The sequence below is a fragment of the Penicillium psychrosexuale genome (genome assembly GCF_028828465.1).
Source record: "Penicillium psychrosexuale strain IBT 29551 chromosome Unknown utg000002l, whole genome shotgun sequence".
Lineage (NCBI taxonomy): Eukaryota > Fungi > Ascomycota > Eurotiomycetes > Eurotiales > Aspergillaceae > Penicillium > Penicillium psychrosexuale.
In genome coordinates, this window is record NW_026643187.1 from 6,122,706 (window position 1) to 6,143,898 (window position 21,193).

Consider the following 21,193-nt stretch of genomic DNA (forward strand, 5'->3'; position numbering starts at 1 on the left):
ACCTGTTTATAGATCTGTGTATCAACGTACACCTTTCTTGTTTCCCACTTCCTCTTCCAGTTGGCCGGAATTGGACCCGGGACAAAACTTGAGCACAATGTCCACCTCCGCTGTTAAGTGAGTAGGCCGGTGTCCCCCTAGTGGACTGTTCACTGATCTACTCTAGGTCGCTCTACCGGCGCTCCCTGAAATTGTCTTTTGACTGGGCCGTCCACCGGCAGCTCTGGCGTGGACAAGCAGTCTATATCCGATCCCTTTTCGACGCCAACAAGGACGTCCGCGATCCTCGCCAACAACAAGTATGTAAAACCGCAACTCATGGCTGGCAAGCCTAACACATGCTCTAGGTTTTGTTGCGCGAGACAGAGAAGCTCTTGGAGACCTGGAAGCACCCTGACCCATACCACGCACCTACTGCGCCTGGCGGCAACAAATGGGAGCGCAACCTGCCGGCCCCAATCCTGCCATGTATGTTCATACCCCCCCATGCAACATTGGATTTGCACTAACTATGAAACAATATAGATGCCCAACCTCCCGGTCCACACTAAGTAATATCGCAAAACACAATATGAGGATTGGGCCAATTGCAAACATGAAGTGATGCAACATGAACTATGCGTATCTTCCCTGCAAATGTAGAGTACTCAATCAGAATCTAGAATAAGCAATTTTGTTCATGTAAAATAGCCACCACGAGAGCAACAAGCCTCCAAGAATCGCGTTTATATGTACAATGTATACAGGAAGTACGAAAGGCAATATAGTATACTTTTCCTTAACAATTGAAATACCTGGAGTTTTCATTGATTTGGGCTCATGCCCAGAGCTAGTATCCGAAAGTTGAAATCCCTCAAGCGAGTTAAGGTCGTCGGTATCATTTCATGTCCGTAGACATAATGTACAACCAGGAAATTGATGAAAAAAGAGAAAACGCAGAGCCATAACGTGCCCGTCCCATAACCCCATTATCGTGTCAAAGAACCAATCCGCGCCGGAAAAGAAAGCAAACAAAACCCGCGAAAAAAAGAAACCCTTACAGCTCCTGGCTGCCCTTGCCGGCCTTGGGAGTCTTCTTGGGGAGAAGGTCTGAGATTCATGTTAGCATGGTGGAAAAGAAACGGTTGGTTTGGGAGAGAACGTACTCTGGTGAATGTTGGGGAGAACACCACCCTGGGCAATGGTGACGTGACCCAGAAGCTTGTTCAGCTCCTCATCGTTGCGAATGGCAAGCTGGAGGTGACGGGGAATGATACGGGTCTTCTTGTTGTCGCGAGCGGCGTTTCCAGCCAGCTCAAGAATCTCAGCAGCGAGGTACTCAAGAACAGCAGCGAGGTAAACGGGAGCACCGGCACCGACACGCTGGGCGTAGTTGCCCTTGCGGAGCAGACGGTGGACACGGCCAACGGGGAAGGCCAAACCAGCCTTGGAGGAACGACTGAAGGTGTTGATGTCAGTATGAAACGCATATGTAAGAAGCGAAATGTAAATAACTCACGACTGCGCGTTCTTGCTGCCGCTAGCCTTGCCGCCGGACTTTCCGCCAGTCATTTTGATGGTTGGATTTGAAAAAAGGGGGGGATTGGGGAAAGAAAAGAAGTTGTTTGTTGAAGATGAAAAGCTTGGGTTATGGTGTAAAGTCGCAAGAGCAGTTGGGAGAGCGTGTGGAAGCGAAGGACCTTTATAAGGACGCGGTGAGGGTGACGTTGGGACGGCATCAATGGGCCCTCCAGATCACGGCCTCGCTTAGACGTTGCAGCCAATGATCAATCAGATCAGACCTTCCGCTTTGGGAATGATGTGGTAAGATAAGGCCATTACCATACCGGACAGTCAGCTGACTGTGATTCTACCCCACCTTTCCCGTCTTTCCCACCTTAAGACGCGTCAATGTCGGTTTAATCATACAGATCATACCAGGCTCTTACCGTATTGAAATTCGTCCTCCTTTGCACCCCCTCCAGGATCAACTGACCTTTGGAACACGAGTATAAAGACGCTGTCTCCCCTCGTCACCGCGTCTCTCTAACTTACCCTTCCACATTCCATCTCTGTTTCCCACCCACACGCTTCATCCATCTTTACTTCAACTCTTCCAACTCTTTTTTTCCCAACCAACCTTTTTCAAATCCACATTCAAAATGCCCCCTAAGGCCGCTGAAAAGAAGCCCTCCACCGGTGGCAAGGCCCCCGTTGGCGGCAAGGCCCCTGCTGAGAAGAAGGAGGCTGGCAAGAAGACTGCCACCACTGCCACTGGCGAGAAGAAGAAGCGCGGCAAGACCCGCAAGGAGACCTACTCTTCCTACATCTACAAGGGTGAGTTGATTCCTGAACGCGACATCAGTCTTCAAAGAAAAACCACGCGTCCATACTGACTCCATTTTCAGTCCTCAAGCAGGTCCACCCTGACACTGGTATCTCTACTCGTGCCATGTCTATCTTGAACTCCTTCGTCAACGGTATGTTTTCCTCTTCGCGAAATGCACGCGTTTACGCGTTCTTCCACGTCACGTTTTCTAACTTCATTTTCCAGACATTTTCGAGCGTGTCGCTACCGAGGCCTCCAAGCTGGCTGCTTACAACAAGAAGTCCACTATCTCGTCCCGGGAGATCCAGACCTCTGTCCGCCTCATCCTCCCCGGTGAGCTGGCCAAGCACGCCGTCTCTGAGGGCACCAAGGCTGTGACCAAGTACTCTTCTTCCGCCAAATAAGCGGTTTCTTTACGTTTTCTTTCCAGCTTGCTTTTGTTTTTACTACCTCTTGATCTGTTATGGGCTCTGAGGTGGTCGGTTATGGGTGTTTTGCGGGTTTCTAATGCGTCATGGGATGGCTTGAATTTTCTTTTCCCCGATGGGTGATTTTTTTTGAATGGTTACCACTCGATACGTGAATGCGGTGTAACATAACTCGGGTCTGGGGCAGGCATGGATTGGCCTCCCCTACTAGAACGCGAAATTCCAAATGCTTAATTGCATTGCATCATCATTCTATTTCTCTTTCCTGGTAAATGTTCCAAGCCAACTAAAAATGAACATGGGTGCCTTTCATCTCATGGTTTGTCTGTTATCTTACTCCATCTCATCTGAATCATCCAGCGCCTCAACTTCATCCAGAGCCTCTGCCCGACCGTAGCCATGATCTGGCTGATGCTGACTGGGGAAGATGTGCACAATAGGCTGTCCAGGCGTGGATTGGATTCGTTTCTTCCAGTCGGCCCAATCGTCTTCGTCCTTGATAAGAAATCCAATCAACATGCTGGGGTCCATGTCCTTGACATGGATTCGCCGTAGTCGGCCGGTGTAATAGCTATCCAATTCCTCTTTGGTGTAGAGCCCGTCTGGTCGGTATGATGTTGCAGGTCGGGTGGTATGCGGGTCAAGGAAAAAGAGGTGGCAGTCTTGAGCACCCACGAAGTAATGCGATGCCGATGGGCGTCCGCTGTCTTGGTTAGCACACGCTTTATACCAGAACAGACGCATGGACCTACCCTGCAATGCCAACGGATTGGGGATATGTCAGTGCGGCTCGGAGTCCATCCCAATACGCTGGGGTGACATTGTCGATACCCAACCTAGTTCCAATCAGGATGAGCGTGGGTTGAATTTGGCCTGATCTATCGTGGGCCACGTGTGCAAATTTGTCTTCATAGACGTCCGATGTGTCATTGGTTACATAGACCCTGAGTTGGGGGGCCTCGCTTTGGGTTGAAAGTAGCCTATCACCATCAGCATCACTCTATAGCTCGAGTTTTGGCAGCACTCACTGGATACATTTAGCAGTTGCCGAGGGCCCAAACCATTCGCCTGGGTATTTCCCGCATGATTCTGCACCGCGATCGACAAATTGATGTATAGAGAATGGAGCATCGGGATGATCAGCGAACATCGATATTAGCTTTGACTCCTCCTCCACTTTCTCCCCTCGACGCCAGTCTAGTATATCTGGTTAGCTCTTGTTGTAGTGTCTTTTGAGGGCGAGGGTATGATTGGAGGGATCTCTCACCTCGTCCTAGTAGTAAAACTGAAAATGTGTTTGCCAAAAGGCTTTGTCCGGATCTGATCATGCAGCCCCACCCTGTATCTGATGTAAAGCCTTGGGGGTCCATCAGCTGACTTCTCAGACGTACTCCCAGTGTCATCGAGGATGTTGCTTCTGGTGTCTTTGTTCGTGGGATCGGTGTAAAGTTTGATCGATATGTGATCCATATTCTCGATCCAAAATCAGAGAGAAAGGCCTTGGGCCATTCTGTGTCATTCAATATGCTAGCATCGGGCTGTTCTGGGGAGCTGTGTGGGTTGTTGGCTATATGGGAGGGATATTAGAAGGTTGGTCTTGGAGTTATATCTTCACTTAAGCAAAACTCACTGTCCTGGTCACTGGGTGGTTGCGGGGGGGCATACTCTCTGCCTAGGCACCATATTGAAGCTGCAGGTATGTCATTTCTGGGTTCAGGGTCCCAGAAGTATTGTACTATGCGTTTGCACTTTTCCATGTCCACGGTCATGGTTGGTGCTGTTTTTCTGCCGTGGACTTGTTGTAGTTATGGTTGAGGGTAGGTGATTCAATGTTGGAGGTCAGTCAGTAGTAGATTATATATATCTCCTGGAAGATAACCCAGTGATTTGAAAACCAAGTGAGTCAACCCAGGTCACCATAAGAAGAACCGAGGAAAACCCCAAACCAAAAAGAATGGAGATACGAATGACAACCAGTGAAATATCTAGACAAAAGAAGTTGGATCTTCCCTTTCTCAGGACATACGCAGGTGAGGGGGAAGTCTTCCGTCACGAGCCAAGACGTCACCGACCAACTCCTATATATATAATGAGTGTGTAAGTCTGCACTCCATACATTTACACTTGAAATTGTCATTTGAATATTAATAAAAACAACTAAAAAACAAGATCACTCTTATAGAATCCCCTATATTATTGTTACCCTTTGTAGAATCTCCGTCACCGCCCGGACCCAAAGGCAAAAGAATGAATTCCCCCGTCTGCTTATTTTTTTTCCCATCAACAGTTCAGATTCACCATCACCTATGGCCCGCCATGGGAAATTCAAGGCCCGTAGCAGGCGGGCACCACCGGGTAGAGGTAACCAGTGTGCTCCTGTTCTTTTGATGAATACTAACTTGTTCAAGACCCAACGCCACACCAGTTTACCATGCAGGAAGAAGCTCAGAACACCGAAACCCATCAGCGTTCATGGTCAGATAGCAACCTTCGTCACAAAGCTATTCACTTTGTGAGCGCAGGAAGCTTGAAGCCGACATTGGAACCAACATTGGAACAAGCAGACGAGGACCAGACAAAATTGGACACGGACCGTGAAGAACCGAACACCGACAACACACCGGACAAAAAGACCGACATTGAGGTCTCGTTCTTCTTCGACTCAAAGGGGCAAGGAGTTATTCATACAGAGCACCCAGACCCAGTATTGCAGTCCAAATTATCGGACATAGACGACTCGAGTGAAGATGAGGTTGTGTTCACCGGCCGCAGGAGGAATACAAAACCCGTTCTCATCGAAACGCATCAGAACGAGATTGAAGAAATGGTGCAGACGAATACTGTTGCATTTATGCAGAAATCACAGACACCAACGTTGGACTATACGTCCGGGGACCCTTCGCCCGCCGCTACACCTACAGACAGCCTTGAATCCAATACGGAGAGACCAGACTGGCCACAGAAAGAAGAGACCGACCCACTAGCCGACTATATTGCCAACATCGACAACGACTACCACGAGGCAGTGACCTACAGTGCAAATATTGAACTAGAAGGTGGCATTGACGTCGAAAAAGCCGCAACTCAACTAGACCTGTCGGCTTCAAGCCCCACAGGGTCCAAAATTGGATCACCAAGATCACTAGCTCAAATGCAAATTGACACCGAACATGATTCAATTTCAACATCAAGCGAAGACGACGAGGACGATATGGTCATCTCTGGATCAGACGAAGACACACTTGAAGATTTTGTGTTGCTTGAGGACCTGGCGAACGGATATTCTGGGTCCATCAAGAAGGGTTCCCGTTATGGAAAACCCTCATTTCCATCGGCATCGGCACTGGCGGATGCTCTTGAGTCCGACCCATATTTCGGGTTTGACATAATGGACTTTGACCGGCCAAGTCTACGGAAAAAAAACAAGGGCAAGCAGTCCATCCCCGGCTCGGTACTATCAGATAGTGAATTCGAGCTACAGGAAGTCTGGCAGAACGACCGGACCAAAAAGAAGATACGGAAGATGGAGCGGGCAGAGCTCCGAGCGCAAGGACTACTGGGCAGAAAAGCTGGGAAACCAGACCTCAAGGTCAAGTATCCCAAGGAAATGAACATGGAGGAATTCATGACCGAGATTCGCTCATTCCTCATGTCTGCCAAAAATAGGTTCGTTTTATATCTGCTCATTCTCATTCACCTAGCTAATCCAGTATAGCCTGTCCTTGCCGCCCATGACCAAGCAACGCAGAAAGCTGATACATGAACTGGCCAATGCGCTGAACCTGAAATCACAGTCACGCGGCAATGGACTCTCTCGCTTCCCGGTCCTCAATAAGACGGCGCGCACCCCGCGATACACACCAAAGACTATATCTAACGTTGACGAGCTCTTATCCGGGAGGAAGTTCAACCGTCGGTTGTTCAAATCATGGGGCACGGAAGTGCCAAAATTCTCCCAACCCAAGCGTGGAAAGTCCGGTGCTGCTTCATATATGGATGGCGATGTGGTTGGTGCCTCTGCTCCAGAAATCGGAGCTGAAAACCGAGGGCGGGCTATGTTGGAGAAGATGGGATGGAGTACAGGTACTGCTCTGGGTGCCGCCGACAATAAGGGAATTCTGCAGCCTGTCGCGCAGGTCGTGAAGAACTCACGGGCTGGGTTAGGTTAGATCTTTGGGGTTGTGTGTGGTAAGAAGAGGAGGATTTCCAGCCGGCATGTGCGGCCTCGTTCAACTAGAGAAAATATAAATGTAAGACTCGACGGCACCTTTTCATCTTTTCATTATTTAAAGAAAACAACAAGAAGAAGAAGAAGAAGAAGAAGAACGGGAAATGAGCCTCACCTACGTGTTTGTTCCTAGTGTTTCCTCCCCTTCTTAGCAAGAGACCCTTTCAAAGGTTGTGCGTGATCGAGGTCTCTAATATGATCGAATAATTTAGACTTGGATGTAAAGGGAGCCTGGCAATTTGCACAAATAAACCCAGTGGGTTGATCCGCTTGTCTTGCGGCCTTTTTCGCCCGTTTCTGCTTGGCCTTGCCCATTTTGAGAGTTGGTGACTGCTCGGTGAGGTCCGAAGAGAACGGACGACCAGGGATGTCAGAGGAGTCTCCGGCGCCTGTGGACAAAGAATCCATGTCGGTGCGGAGTCTAGTCTCGACATATTCCCTGGAGGCATAATCGTCATCGTGCGAAGACGTTGGGGAGCTTAACTCGGAAAGAGGAATTGTTTCCTCTAGACCATGTGAAGTTTCTCGATCCTCAGCATCAATGTCATGGCTCTCCAAGGAGGCATCTGATACCACATCGACCTCCGAGGCAGCAGAAACCTTATATTTCCCGTCATCAACGTCGTCAAGAGGTTTAGTTGTAACTGCATTGGTACCCGAGTCATCAGCAGACTCCAAATCCAATTCATCATTCTGCATTCGCATCTCCCAGCATAGCTGTTTGACTGCCTTCAAATGTTTCTTGCTACGTTCGTGCGCCTCGAATTGCTTCTGACTTTTGAAATATTTGTGACATGCCACACATTCAAAACTCTCGACTTCGCTCTCTTCGCTCCTCTCCTGGTCGTCATCTGCCACCGGTTGCTCTGATTGGGCCCACTCGGGGAGGACATGATCCCGCATCTTGGCTTGATTCACAGCTCGTGACCTTGCAGCTTGTGCAGCCACAGACTGGCGGAGGGTTTCTTGGCGTTGAGCTTCACTTTGGGCGTTGACTTTATACCGCGGGTCACGTTTCTTGACAAAGGCCACGAGAGACCTGACAGCATCGTTGAATTCTCGGATGCCTTCCTCCCGAAGACGTCTGTTCTCCTTTTCCATCATTCGTCGCACCCGACGATCAGGCGCTTCAGAATAACGATGAGCATCTTTCCATGCGAATGATTTTTGGGTGGAGAATCCGGTCCATGCAGCATAGAAGGGTCGCACAACGGTCTCAAAATCATCGTCACCAGATCCAAATGATGGATATTCAATAGGATCTTGATTCTCCCACTGACAGGCCAATCTTTCTTCCAGCACGAGCTGTTCGAATTGCTCTCGTAAACCACCAAAGAATCCGGTTGGGGAGTCGGAGAATTTCATTTGAGGACTGAACTTCGAAAAAAGTCTGAGGACATCTTCAGCTGTTGTAATTCGAACATTGTACGAGTGTTGATCGTCGGTGTTTCCGTTGGTCCCTAAAAATGCATCGCTATGGGAGTCGTACCATGCTCGTTCCTGGGGATCTGCCAGTACTTCGTATGCAGATTGGATTTCGGCGAACAGCTTAGTAGCCTCGTCAACATTCCCGTAATTTCGATCTGGGTGCAATATAAGAGCTTTTTTTCGATATGCCTTTTTGATCCTAAGAGTTCGTTTTAGTTATGTCCGTTACCACATATCCACATATCCATATGAACTTACTCCTCATCTGTTGCACCGCGTATTACACCAAGTAGCTCATAATAGTCGGTCTTCTGCTCTGTCTGTTCTGAAGCGCCAGAGCTCGCCTGGCTAGTGGAATGGAATTGGCCCATGGCGTTCAAGGATGAATACCGCAATAATCACCGGTTGTTTTTAGAGGAACTTAGTAATTCATTCCAAGTACCCCAAGCAAATCATTGGAAGTATAGAGCGAGAGTACTGTCTCAAGTGTCCATAAGCAGAAGAAAGGAAGAAAAAAAACATTGCGATGGAATTCAAGGGCTTGGCGCCTTCGATAACGAAAGCGGGGAGAAACATTTTCTCAATGACTTTTGTATTTTCCTGTTTTCCTATTCTCCTGTTCTCCTGTTCCCCTACATGATCCCCTGAGTTTCTGATTTACCTTTTTAATTTGCTTCTTTACCTTCAACTACCGAGGAATGTAAACCGGTTGTTCTTCCGTTTTGATTGCCCTCTCCGTTGGTCTTCTCCAATATCGTCAATATTCCACCTCCAGGGATGGTTCGGTCTTTAAGCCATCTTCCAGACGAGATCCTGAATTCGATTCTACGTTATTCTTCTCCTCAGTCTTGCGCCGCCGTCGAACAAACCAACAGTCGATTTCAAAACGTAACGAATGAGCCTTTACTATGGCGTCACCATTGCCAGTCGCATTACAAATTCTGGGATGGGCGACATGATATGCCCCGGAAACTTGCCCGCCCAGTGAATTCAACCGATTGGAGGGCCCTTTTTGTCTTCAAGTATCAGGTTGACCGATCTGTCACTCGGCTTCTTGATAGTATTCTTGGTAGCCAGATCGGCCGGATCGAGAAGTTTCGCCGTGTTATCAATATGGGATACGATACAAAAGATACTCTTCTACGATATAGCTTGATAGATTCTGGAGAGGATTATCTGGCCAGAAGGTGGGCTACTGATTCTATGCGAGTTGGCATGTGTTTCCCTCAAGTTGACCAGTGCCTTGTGCCAATTACAAAAGGTACTATGCCCACGCGCTCTTGACTTGCCTACACCGAAACATTGCGATACCAGAGTGGGCGAAACTCAAACGCGGAGAACCCGTGTCACTCGACCGAGCCTTGGCTTGCTTTGATCTCTTTATACCCGAAAGTGGAACTGGGGATTTGGATGAAGTAGGTGTTATTTCAGGTCAACCCCCTGGACAGATCTATGCCTAACTCCGATCTAGATACGAGACTGTCTGGATGAGATCCTCGACCGCTTTGTCGCATCTCACCCGGATCTTTACCTCTCGACTCCTCGTGAGAAGGCACTAGCCGTAGCATCCTGGCTAGCGCTGAATAATCTCACGGGGATCGATCCAGAGCGGGAATATCATTCTTTAGAGCATAACTTTTTAGGACTGGCTCTAAAGCATCTAGGGCATAACTCTCTGCCGTTGGTGTCAGCTGCGATATACTGCTTTGTTGCGCAGGGCGTGGGCCTGAACGCCCGTCCCTGTGGATTTCCGTTCCATGTGCATGTGATCATTACCCCTCAGCCGGGCTCAGATATCAATGGCAACGCTTTGAGTGGGGTGGAGCCAGGGAAGCCCCTTTACTTGGACCCGTTTCGGGGTGCTAGAGAGACTGATGTCTCAAATTTGCGCAGCCAGTTAACATTTTTGGGCATGTCCAACACGGACCAGATCGCAACTCTGGGTGAAGCATCGACTTCTGGCGTTATCTTACGCTGTGGTAAGAACATATTGAACTCGATTCGTGTCGAACCCCAAAATCCGACCTCGCGTGCCACCTCCATAGCCATAGATGTTGTGAGCGCAAAGTACGCAGCACTCTGGTCTGTGATGCTACTGTCGGACGATTCGAGGCCGATGGATCTACGCCATCAGTTGCCATGGCTCATGGAACTGTTCGCTACGGACTTTCCTTCTGATATATTTCTAGTCGAGCAGTACATCATGCCTTTGTTTCGTGGCCTGTTCGAGTATGAGCATATACTGAAGAGCCTTCATGTGATGAGGGCCATGGATGAGGTCCCAAAGAAGATTCGGAGACGAACCGGTGGTAATGCAAATATACAATACAAGGTGGGCCAGATTTTCCGCCATCGTCGCTATCATTACGAGGCTATTATCACGGGCTGGGACTCGGAATGTGGCGCGGACGAACAGTGGATGACGAGAATGGGCATTGATCGATTAGAAGCTGGCAGGCATCAAAGCTTCTATCATGTGCTGTGTGTGGTTTTGTACTTGTATCCTCTTCTTGGCTAATGGCTAATTATGGATATATAGTGTGGCGGATCGAAGTGCCCGATACGTGGCTGAGGAAAATATTGGCATAATTCGGCCTCGCTTCACGGAATTGCCTGGAAGCTTGACTGCCATTGCGGGTAAGCATTTCAAACGGTGGGATGAGCGGGAGAGGATGTTTGTGAGTAACATGAAGGATGAATACCCCGATGACTAGTTCAAATCAACCCCGCTTTATCGGGCTGCTAGCTCGGATAGACTCGTAAAAAGCCTAGACTTATGGTAGGCTATATAACGTATTCGGTAAGCGAGCTGAGCACCCTAACCAAAACGCGTCCATGAATTAGCACCTAGTCAATTCAACTACCTACCGTGCCACTAATACGCCCCCGATCGTCTATAAAGTCAATAGAGCAGTAGGATCTTATTAGCTATCGAGGCTTTTTAAAAAGAATTACTAACGGACAAAGTGCGGACTGTTTTCTATGGTACGAGCAGTAGGATACTGGACCAAAGGGTAAAATGAGTGTGATTGTTAGGAGTGTTATGTCGACCAGAAATGGCGCACTTCCGTACATTCCTTACTTCCGGTGGTATATTAGTAGTCAGCAGCCACTTGTCGTGATTATATAAACATATACCAAGATAGTGTGATCCCAGACCCCTGTCATGTGATCATATATGAGTACGTGCCTTGTTATATGACTATTACGTGCCTGTGTGGTCCTGTATAGACCATTCTGTATACTTAGGTACTCCTAACTCCTATACTAGATTATACTTAGTCGTTAGCTTACCTAACCTAATAGAAACCATGCGATCCTCTCTATATTATATCTAGTAGTATATTGGTTTAAGCTAACTCCTACGTTAGCCTAGGGAGGTATAAGATAGTAACTATAGCTATATAGCTAAGGTAAGATTAGTCTCTCTTATACTATCCTAATATATAATCTAGTAGACCTAAAATACTAGGTATTATAGATTCTTATCCTATTATTTCTCCTATATATCCTCCTAAACCCTTATAAGATAAAGAGGGTATTAGGGCTATATTACTATAGCTAGTACTAGAGAATAGTAAGAGAATGGTCGGTAAACTAACTATTATTAGCTAATATTAGATTCTAGGCTATAAAGATATCTATAGATATATACTCTCTAACTAATAATAAGGTATATAAAGGCTATATATAACCTAAGCCCTCCTTCCCTTATATAGTAGGAAGGAGGGAAATACTATATATTACTAGACTATATATTATTAGAGTATATATTATTATAAACTAGGTTATATAACCTAGGGGGATCCTAAGTAGTAGCCTATTATCTAATACCTAACTATCTAGCTAGATCTATATCTAGATACTACTACTATAAAAGGGTAGCTTCCTAACCTAATAAGAGGAATAGAAACTAGTTAATTTCTACCCTCTAAGTAATAAAAAGCTCTAACCCTTAATAAATATATCTATATAAGTCTCTAAGGCCCCTACTTTAGCTAAAATCTGCGCTAATCTTCTAGATAGTATTAATAAAGCCCTTAACCTCCTAACTAAGGTAGAACGTAATATCTATATTTAGATATATAGGAATCCCTAGGTAACCGATATACTAGTCTACCCTACTATTATTTCTACTACCTAAAAGGCCTAGGTAGCCCTAGAAGTATAGAAAGAGACTATATAGCTAGTTACCTAGTATACTAAGGAATAGGCTATATAATAAGTGTTAAATAAAAGAGAGGCTGTTTTATATGGTATGAGTAGTGGGATACTGGACCAAAGGGTAAAATGAGTATAATTGTGAAAAGGAGGGTTCTCCTCCGAGATCTATCTTAGTATATATTTATATAATCGCTATATATAGCTACTGACTACTAATATACTACTAGATATAAGGAATATACAGAAGTACATTATTTCTAGTCGATATACCCCCCTAGAAGCTATATTATAGCTCCTAAATTTATCTTATCTATTATTAAGCTATCTATCTATCTACTAGATCCTAGATATTTACTAGTCCTAAGGACTAAATAAACTTTTTATAGGATTATACTAATAGTAACTTAGTAAGCCTATCTACCTATATATTAGTAGTAGCTGTTACGTGCCAGGTTCTCTTTAATAGAAGAAGTGCATTGCTAACGAAATATTAAGTATAAAGAAGAAAAGAAAAGAAAACAAAACGTAAAATAACAAATAGGTCTTTATACCCCTTCGGTAGCATAACCCTATCCTCGCTTATCCTAGAAGGAAAGTATAATTACCTTATATAAACGAGAAGGAACGACTAATAGTACGATCCTAAATAGGAAGGTACGAGTTCTTTAAGTGCTAATTGTAATATAACCCCTAGGTAAGAATATATTTAGTCCCTAAATACTAGCTTCTTATTATCTATATAGTTATCTAATATTCGATTATCCTATACGGCCTCGATCTATTCTTATAGATATATTAGTAGTCTAGGCTTCGCTAGATAGGTATTATAGAATTCCTTAATTATTTCTAGAGTATTCTTAAAGTTACTAGCTAGGTACTATATAGGATCTAGGTTATATCTTAACTACTATATATAGTACTATAGCTTCTTATAATACTTCCTTATATCTAGGATCTTTTTAACTTCCTATTTATTAGTCTATCCTACCTATATTAGAAGTAGTAGATCTATATATTATCCTATAAGTAGTTCTATACTTACTACCTTCTATAGCTTACTTAGGTTAAATACTAGGTAGATATTAATTAATTATAATAGTTCTAACTTATATATATTCCTAACCTTTTCGATAATCTTATAGGATCTACTAGTTATATAGGAGAGTTTTTAACTTAGATAATCCTATAGCTAATCCTTTATAGTAATAAAGACTAGGTTACTAATATTAAAGTCCTCTTTATAATAATAATAATTAGCCTATTATATTTATAGTTCCTATAACTTTATAATTTATTTATATATATCTTCCTAGATTTATTATAACTTTAAGAGTTAATTAACTACTTCTTATTTATTATATATTAGTCCTATATAATTCTAATCGAAAGATATTACTAGTTTATAACCCTATTTAATAAAGAAAGGGGACCTCTTTATTATATCCTATAGAAGAATTAATACTATAAAATCTACTATTAGTAGGTATTCTAACTAATTATCCTAGTTATATTTAATATATAGTCTTAATTACTATATTATAAACTAATTTATAATTTTACTCTAGCTATCTATCTATAAGTAGTATATAGTAGATAGTTTTTACTTAATCCCTAGGATTCTATAGAACTCTATCTAGAACTTAGAGATAAACTATCCTTCTTAGTCTAATATAATAGTTTTAGGGATTCCTATAATCTATATAATATTATCTATAAATAGATATACTATCTACTTTATATTAGTATCTTTATAATAGGGAATTAATATTAGTCTCTTACTTAATTAGTTAATAATAATAAATACTATATTATAGCTATATCTATCCTTTAGGAAGGAATAGAAATCTATTATAGATATTACTATAGTTATTTAGGAATTAGTAGTAAGTATAGGAGACTAGGTATATAATCTCTCTAGGTCTTTATATATTTATATACTAAATAGTTATCTATATATTACTTTATATCTATAACCTATCCTAGCTAATAGTATCTAGTTATAATAAGCTTCTTAAGTTTCTTAATACTAGGGTATATAGTTAGTAGTTATTAGTATATCTTATTAAGTAACTATACTTAAAGATTCCCTTTATTAGGTACTTCTAGATAATCTTTAAATAATAGTAATTTATCTTATATTACCTAATAGGAATCTATATAATCTCTTATAATCTATTAGAATACTTCTAGCTCTAGGTTCTAGCGGTTTACTAACTAGACTTATTTAGTTATATCTAGGTCCTATATAGTCTTAATTAATAGAAGGGAAACCTTAGTATCTTATATAGGTTCTATCTATAAGGGGGATACCTCGATTTCTAGTACTAGTTCTATTTCTTCTCTAAAATATTCCTTAGGGAGTAATATAAGGTATCGACTAATATCTATATAGGGACTTTCCTTTCTTAAAAGGATATCTATAATGATATTCCATTTCCTAGGATAGTATTTAATCATAAAGTAGAACTATAAGAGGAACTCGCTCTACTGCACTTATTATTAATTTATCTATCATACTGTTATATTGGAATATATGTATTCCTATTTTAATGATATAATTGATGATATCATTGATTGCTTACTTTATTATATCTAAAGAGAAGTCATGAATCATCTGATCTTTGATTTACTAAGTTATCCGCGATGTTTGATTACTATAAGAAAGCCCTAAATTGTACTAAATGTTAGTTAGATAAATTAACTATTTCATCCCATAATATATACTTTGATCTCATCTTTAACCTAATACTTAACCGCCTAGCTGTTTATCTATTTAAATACTATATATTTGACCCCTTAAGAGTGCCTTATAAAGCATTATACCTAGTTCTACCATACTCTAATAGTTATAAGCCCAGCTTAATCCTTTTATCTAAACTCTTTAATCTTATCTTATCTAATCTTCTTCTATCTGATTTTACTACTATAATAGAAGTAAAATCCCCAGTTATACTTAGTTAGTAATCTGATTAGCTAGTCTAGTATATATATATTAGATTAATTACTATTAGTTACTAACTATAGGATTACATTAATCCAGAAGAAATAATAACTTAACCGATACTAACTAAACCTATTTATCCTATCTTCGCTAAGATATTTATAAATAATAAATCAATATTTACTTTAACTAATTATTAACTTTCTCTCTAATAAGAATTGAGATAAGAATATAAGATTAATTATAAATAATTTAAGACAATTAATAATAGGGCTTAAGCCCTATTCTATACTATTATTAGATTAATCTTAATTAATAATAGATAACTAATTAGTAATACTATAGCTAGTTAAGATACTTTATCTATACTATATAATATTTATATACTAATAAATAAATCATAAAAACGTTATATAATATACTAATAGTATACTTTATAGTAAGGACTATTATATAATTAATCGATTAAGAAGTAGCTTATAAATTAGGAGAATATCTATATAGAAGTATCTTAAATAGAAATCGCCGAAACTATAGGATTATATACTTTATATAACTTTCTTAAAGCTATAGGATTATTATCCCTATATTTTATAGAATATTAGACTAATTATTTTATAATAATTAAAGAATTAGGTAGAATATTACCTAATTTCTATTTACTAATTAAAAAATACTATAATTCTATTTATCTAAACCTACTAAAGATTATAATAAAGGTTATATATACTACTTTCTAAGATAATAAATAAAGTAGTAAAGACTAAAGTAGTAAAAACTAGTAGAAAGATTAGATAAAACTAATATATAATCTCTAATACCCTTACTAAGAAGACCTAAAGTAAGGAAACTATATATTTAATAACTACTACTATATTAATCCTAAGAAGAGACTAAATAATTAGAAAGTATTACCTAATATAGAAGAACGCTTTAAAAAAGCCTATTAATATAAAGGCTTTAATTATATATATTAAAATACCCTAAAAAAGTATACTTTAGATAATAAAAAGAATAAAATAATAATAATAATAATATAATTTAGTAGCTATACTACTATATAAATAATATAGATATTATATAATAATCTCTTATATAATCTTTAGATATTCGATATAGGTTCTAATACCTATCTATATAATAATATAAGTAAGTTTATTAATTATATACTAAATTTATCCTATATTTCTATTAGAGATATAATTACAAAAATTAATAGTTTTAGGACTATTTTAGTAGAACTTACTAAGTTACCTAATTAAACTATATTTAAATTAATAAATATAGTATATTCCCTAGGTTTTTATCTTAACTTAATATTAGCTAGTTTAGTAGAGAAAGTAGGTATATAGTATAATAGATAAAAAAGCTACCTTAAAAATAATAAAGGAAGCTTTATTTATAAGGTTAAGAAGGATTCTAACCTAATTTTTATCTAATAGTACTAAGATTCCCTTAATTATCTATTAAAGATTAATAATTAGATTAATATAATTAATTTATCTAATCTTATTAACTATATAACTATACTAAATATCTTATATATAATATAGTTAGCTAATCCTTATATAGTAAGTAGGTTATATAATCTATAGTATACCTATTTAGGCTATTCTAATATATAAGTACTCAATTATCTTAAAAAAGTAGCTAAAAATATTAAAATTAATAAGAATTTAATCCTTTCTTCTTATAAAATATACCTGATTTCTAAGGTAAAAAGATAGATATCCTATCGATTAATTATAATAGGAGAAAACCTATTTAAAGCTATTTATTAGGACTTAATTTATATAATAGAAGTATATAATTACTATAGATATATCTCTTATCTAATTAACCCTATAACTAAATACTAGATTTCGTCTAATCTTAGTTATAAAGATTAGGTAATAGATATAGTTTAGATAAAATTTACCCTTATTAATACCTAATTTAATATTAGACTAAAGGTTTTATATTATAATAGAGATAGGAATTTACTCCTATTTCTTATAGAATATAAAGAAAAAGGAATTAAAGTTTATATAACCCTACCTTATTAACCTAAGTAAAATAGCTATACTAAGAGATTAGGTACTTTGATCTTAATTATAGTATATACTATACTTATTAATACTAATTTACCTATATATTTATAGCCTAAGGTAGTTAATACTACTGTTTATATCTAGAATAGGCTCCCTAATAAGTAGCTAAACTAGATATCCCCCTAATAAGCGCTAGTTAGCTAAATGGTAATACCCCTAGTTTATATAATAATAATCCTATCTTTATTAAATATTAAGGTTTATAGCTATAAGGTATATATTTAAATCCTATTAATACCATACTTATTTAAAATAAGTATATATATATAGATTAGCTATCTTATTAGATATAATATATCTAATATATAGTATATTTAGATACCCTAATCTAGGAAGATTATATATATATATAATATTATCTTCGATAAAATAAGCTTCTATATCCTAGAATAGGAATAGGAAATTAATATTCTAGTAATAAATAAGACTAATAAAGTAATCTTAATACTAATTTAGTCTAAATTCGACTAACTAATTGATAAAATTAAGGTTACTAAAGAAATCGATATACTAGATAAAATATATAACGAATAAGTAGAAGATTAATTAATAACTAAGGTATCTAAATAGCCTAAGGTAGAAGAAGTAGAACTAGACGAAATCCTTAGTAATCAGCTAGTAATACTAGATAAGAGTAAACTAGATAAAATCCTTAGAGATCAGCCTATTATACTATTAGAAAGTATTAATAATTAATAACTATATAATAATAGTCTAATAGTATTTATTAATAATTCTAACTTTAATAGAGATAATTATATATCTCTAAAACGACTATTCTTACTAAATAATAATAATAAAGAATTACCTAATAAGAAATATTAGATAAATTTAATTCTAAGCTATTTATACGTGTTTTTAACGGTATTACTCTCTTAACCAAAGAAGATACCAGTTAATAGTTTATTAAAAGAACTAGATAACTAGTTAGAAGTATAAGTTTATACCTATAAAGCTAAATAGTACTATATAATATAAGTTAAATATAATAAGCTGAATAAGATAAATACTTAGATACCTAAGAAAACTAATTATATAATATAACTATATTTAGATAAATATAGAGATATATCTTAGAATACCTGCCCTAGGTATTAAATTCTTCTAATCTAATAGGTATTTAAATATAAATTAGATAAAAACAGCTTTTTAATATAATTTAAAGCTTATATTTATATTTATAGTAACCTTTAGATTATTAAAGATAAAGAAGATATTAGGGCTGTAACCCTAGTAGCCTATACCCTATATATATTACTAGTAATAGTAGCTATATTTAATCTAGAAACCTTCTAAATAGATATAGTAAATATATTTCTTAATAGTTCCCTTTTACCCTATCTATATTACTAGTTTCTATTAGGTTACTAATAATAAGGGTATATTTTATAACTAAACTAAGCTCTTTATAGCTTATAAATCTTACTATATTTATAGGAAGAAATAACTAAATTAAAGCTTATTAAGATAGGCTTTTATCCTATTCCTAAAGACCTATACCTTTTCTTAGATAGAAAGGTTATATTAATAATCTTTATTAATAATCTTCTTAGTATATATCTTATAAAATACTAAAAATATACTAAATTTATTAGAAATTATCTATATTAAAGCTTTAAGATAAAAGACTATAGTAAATTAACCTAATTTATTAGTATATATATAATTAGAAACTAGATAAAATAGAAAATCTAATTAAATTAAGATATATATATTAAGAAGATATCCTATCGATTCTATCTAACTAATAGGAAGCTACTAAAGATACTACTTCCTAGTAAAAATCTTATTTATATATTACTTAATATATTATTATCTAATTATAAAGCTTATCTATAGCTAATCTAGTATTACTAATTATTAGTAGGATTAATTAGTTTTACTATAATTATAATATAACCTAATATTACTTTTATATATTAGATACTTTCTTAATAGCTAATAAAGCTAGAAAGAAGTTATATAATCACTATAGAGTAAATAATCTTATACCTTTATAGGATAAGATATTATTCTATTAAATTTAATAGGTTATATAATCTATAATATATCTTTTAAGTAGCTTTAGATATAAGCTTTACTAATAATATTAGATAAAAAAGCTTATAAGGCTTTATTTTTACCCTATTTAGTAGTCTAATTAATTAATTAGTAAGAAAATAATAAGTTATTATAATATTAATAATAGAAGCTAAATTAGTTATACTTTCTAAAGTAGCTAAATACCTCCTTTAGATAAAAAGACTGCTTAATTTAATTGAATTTAATACCTAATATAATCTAATACTATTATATAATAATAAGTAAATAATTAATCTAATAACAAAATCTAATTTACTATATTAGATAAAACTATATTATATAGATATTAATAAATATTAGTTATATAAAAAGGTAAGAAATAGAGATATATATCTCTAGTAGATTCTAATAAATACTATGATTACTAATAGATTAATAAAATACCTTTTATTATAAAAATACCTTAAATTCTTAAATCTGCTGAATTTAAGATAATTGCCTAATCGGGTAACCGAATTCGATAATATTTAATCTATTCTTTCTCTCCTATTTTATCCTATATTTATAGCTTTTAACTAAGGTCAAAATCTAAAGGGGTATATTAGAATATATATATTCCTGTTTTAATGATATAATTAATAATATCATTGATTACTTGCTTTATTATATCTAAAGAGAAGTCATGAATCATCTGATCTTTGATTTACCAAGTTATCCGCGATATTTGATTGCTATAAGAAAGCCCTAAATTGTACTGAATGTTAGTTAGACAAATTGACTATTTCATCCTATAATATATACTTTGATCTCATCTTTGACCTGACACTTGACTGCCTAGCTGTTTATCTGTTTAAACACTACGCATTTGACCCCTCAAGAGTGCCTTATAAAGCATTATACCTAGTTCTACTACACTCTAACATATTATAAAGTATTTAAGAGATTAATAATCTATAAGGATCTCGAAATATTCTATATAAGAGAGTCCTTCAAGTTCTAGGTACTATTCCTAGAGTATATAAATAATCGCGAGGAGTTCCTTATCCCTAATTTTATAATTAAGCTCTATAAGTTATATAATCTTTAAGAAGAAGGTAATAGGATACTAAAAATTATTAGCCTTATAGTATTATAAGAGGATAGTATTAATAACTCTATTTAAGGTATCTATTTCTATATAGGTCTAGAGGTCTAGATTATAATACTATAGGATAGGTATAGTTATTAACTTATACTTTAGTTATATAAATACTTACTTATAGTCTAGTAACTATTTATATACTATATTATACTATATAAGATAGTATAATAGTTTTAAAAGGAAACTATAATCTTTAATAAATTATTAATAGAAGTTATAGAATCCTAAAAAAGACTATATTCCCTTAATTATTAATAGTATCTTCTAGTTCTTAATAACTATAATCTTCTCTAGATCTACTATAATACCCTTAGTACTTATAATAAATCCTAAGAACTTAGTTTTTTATATAGAGAATTTATACTTAGATAGTATAACCTATAATCCTACCTTTTATAACTATTTAAGGACTTCTCTAATATACTTCTTATATTCTTTAAGTA

At 37.2% G+C, this 21,193-nt stretch overlaps 7 protein-coding genes across 7 annotated transcripts; 4 read left to right on the top strand and 3 right to left on the bottom strand.

The window, feature by feature from the left end:
• Window positions 1-97: 97 nt before the first annotated feature.
• N7518_003484 (NADH dehydrogenase [ubiquinone] 1 beta subcomplex subunit 9) lies at window positions 98-551 on the top strand (the record flags this gene model as incomplete). The annotated part of the gene is made up of 4 exons (XM_057184411.1): window positions 98-117; window positions 167-299; window positions 348-468; window positions 526-551. The coding sequence occupies 4 exons, from the start codon at window positions 98-100 to the stop codon at window positions 549-551; spliced, it is 300 nt and encodes a 99-aa protein (XP_057045861.1).
• Window positions 552-1,036: 485 nt separating this feature from the next.
• Window positions 1,037-1,551, bottom strand: N7518_003485 (histone H2A; the record flags this gene model as incomplete). Its single annotated transcript, XM_057184412.1, has 3 exons — window positions 1,037-1,089; window positions 1,146-1,438; window positions 1,499-1,551. 3 exons carry the CDS (start codon window positions 1,549-1,551, stop codon window positions 1,037-1,039), a joined length of 399 nt encoding a protein of 132 aa, XP_057045862.1.
• Window positions 1,552-2,141: 590 nt separating this feature from the next.
• Window positions 2,142-2,712, top strand: N7518_003486 (histone H2B family protein; the record flags this gene model as incomplete). Its single annotated transcript, XM_057184413.1, has 3 exons — window positions 2,142-2,316; window positions 2,388-2,459; window positions 2,534-2,712. The coding sequence occupies 3 exons, from the start codon at window positions 2,142-2,144 to the stop codon at window positions 2,710-2,712; spliced, it is 426 nt and encodes a 141-aa protein (XP_057045863.1).
• Window positions 2,713-3,069: 357 nt separating this feature from the next.
• On the bottom strand, window positions 3,070-4,505 carry N7518_003487 (cysteine protease ATG4; the record flags this gene model as incomplete). The annotated part of the gene is made up of 5 exons (XM_057184414.1): window positions 3,070-3,439; window positions 3,489-3,716; window positions 3,765-3,933; window positions 4,004-4,303; window positions 4,367-4,505. 5 exons carry the CDS (start codon window positions 4,503-4,505, stop codon window positions 3,070-3,072), a joined length of 1,206 nt encoding a protein of 401 aa, XP_057045864.1.
• Window positions 4,506-5,167: 662 nt separating this feature from the next.
• Window positions 5,168-6,905, top strand: N7518_003488 (uncharacterized protein; the record flags this gene model as incomplete). The annotated part of the gene is made up of 2 exons (XM_057184415.1): window positions 5,168-6,402; window positions 6,452-6,905. 2 exons carry the CDS (start codon window positions 5,168-5,170, stop codon window positions 6,903-6,905), a joined length of 1,689 nt encoding a protein of 562 aa, XP_057045865.1.
• A 188-nt stretch (window positions 6,906-7,093) lies between these two features.
• On the bottom strand, window positions 7,094-8,763 carry N7518_003489 (putative C2H2 finger domain protein; the record flags this gene model as incomplete). Its single annotated transcript, XM_057184416.1, has 2 exons — window positions 7,094-8,591; window positions 8,651-8,763. 2 exons carry the CDS (start codon window positions 8,761-8,763, stop codon window positions 7,094-7,096), a joined length of 1,611 nt encoding a protein of 536 aa, XP_057045866.1.
• Window positions 8,764-9,169: 406 nt separating this feature from the next.
• On the top strand, window positions 9,170-11,106 carry N7518_003490 (uncharacterized protein; the record flags this gene model as incomplete). The annotated part of the gene is made up of 4 exons (XM_057184417.1): window positions 9,170-9,579; window positions 9,654-9,807; window positions 9,864-10,873; window positions 10,932-11,106. 4 exons carry the CDS (start codon window positions 9,170-9,172, stop codon window positions 11,104-11,106), a joined length of 1,749 nt encoding a protein of 582 aa, XP_057045867.1.
• Between the last annotated feature and the right edge of the window lie 10,087 nt (window positions 11,107-21,193).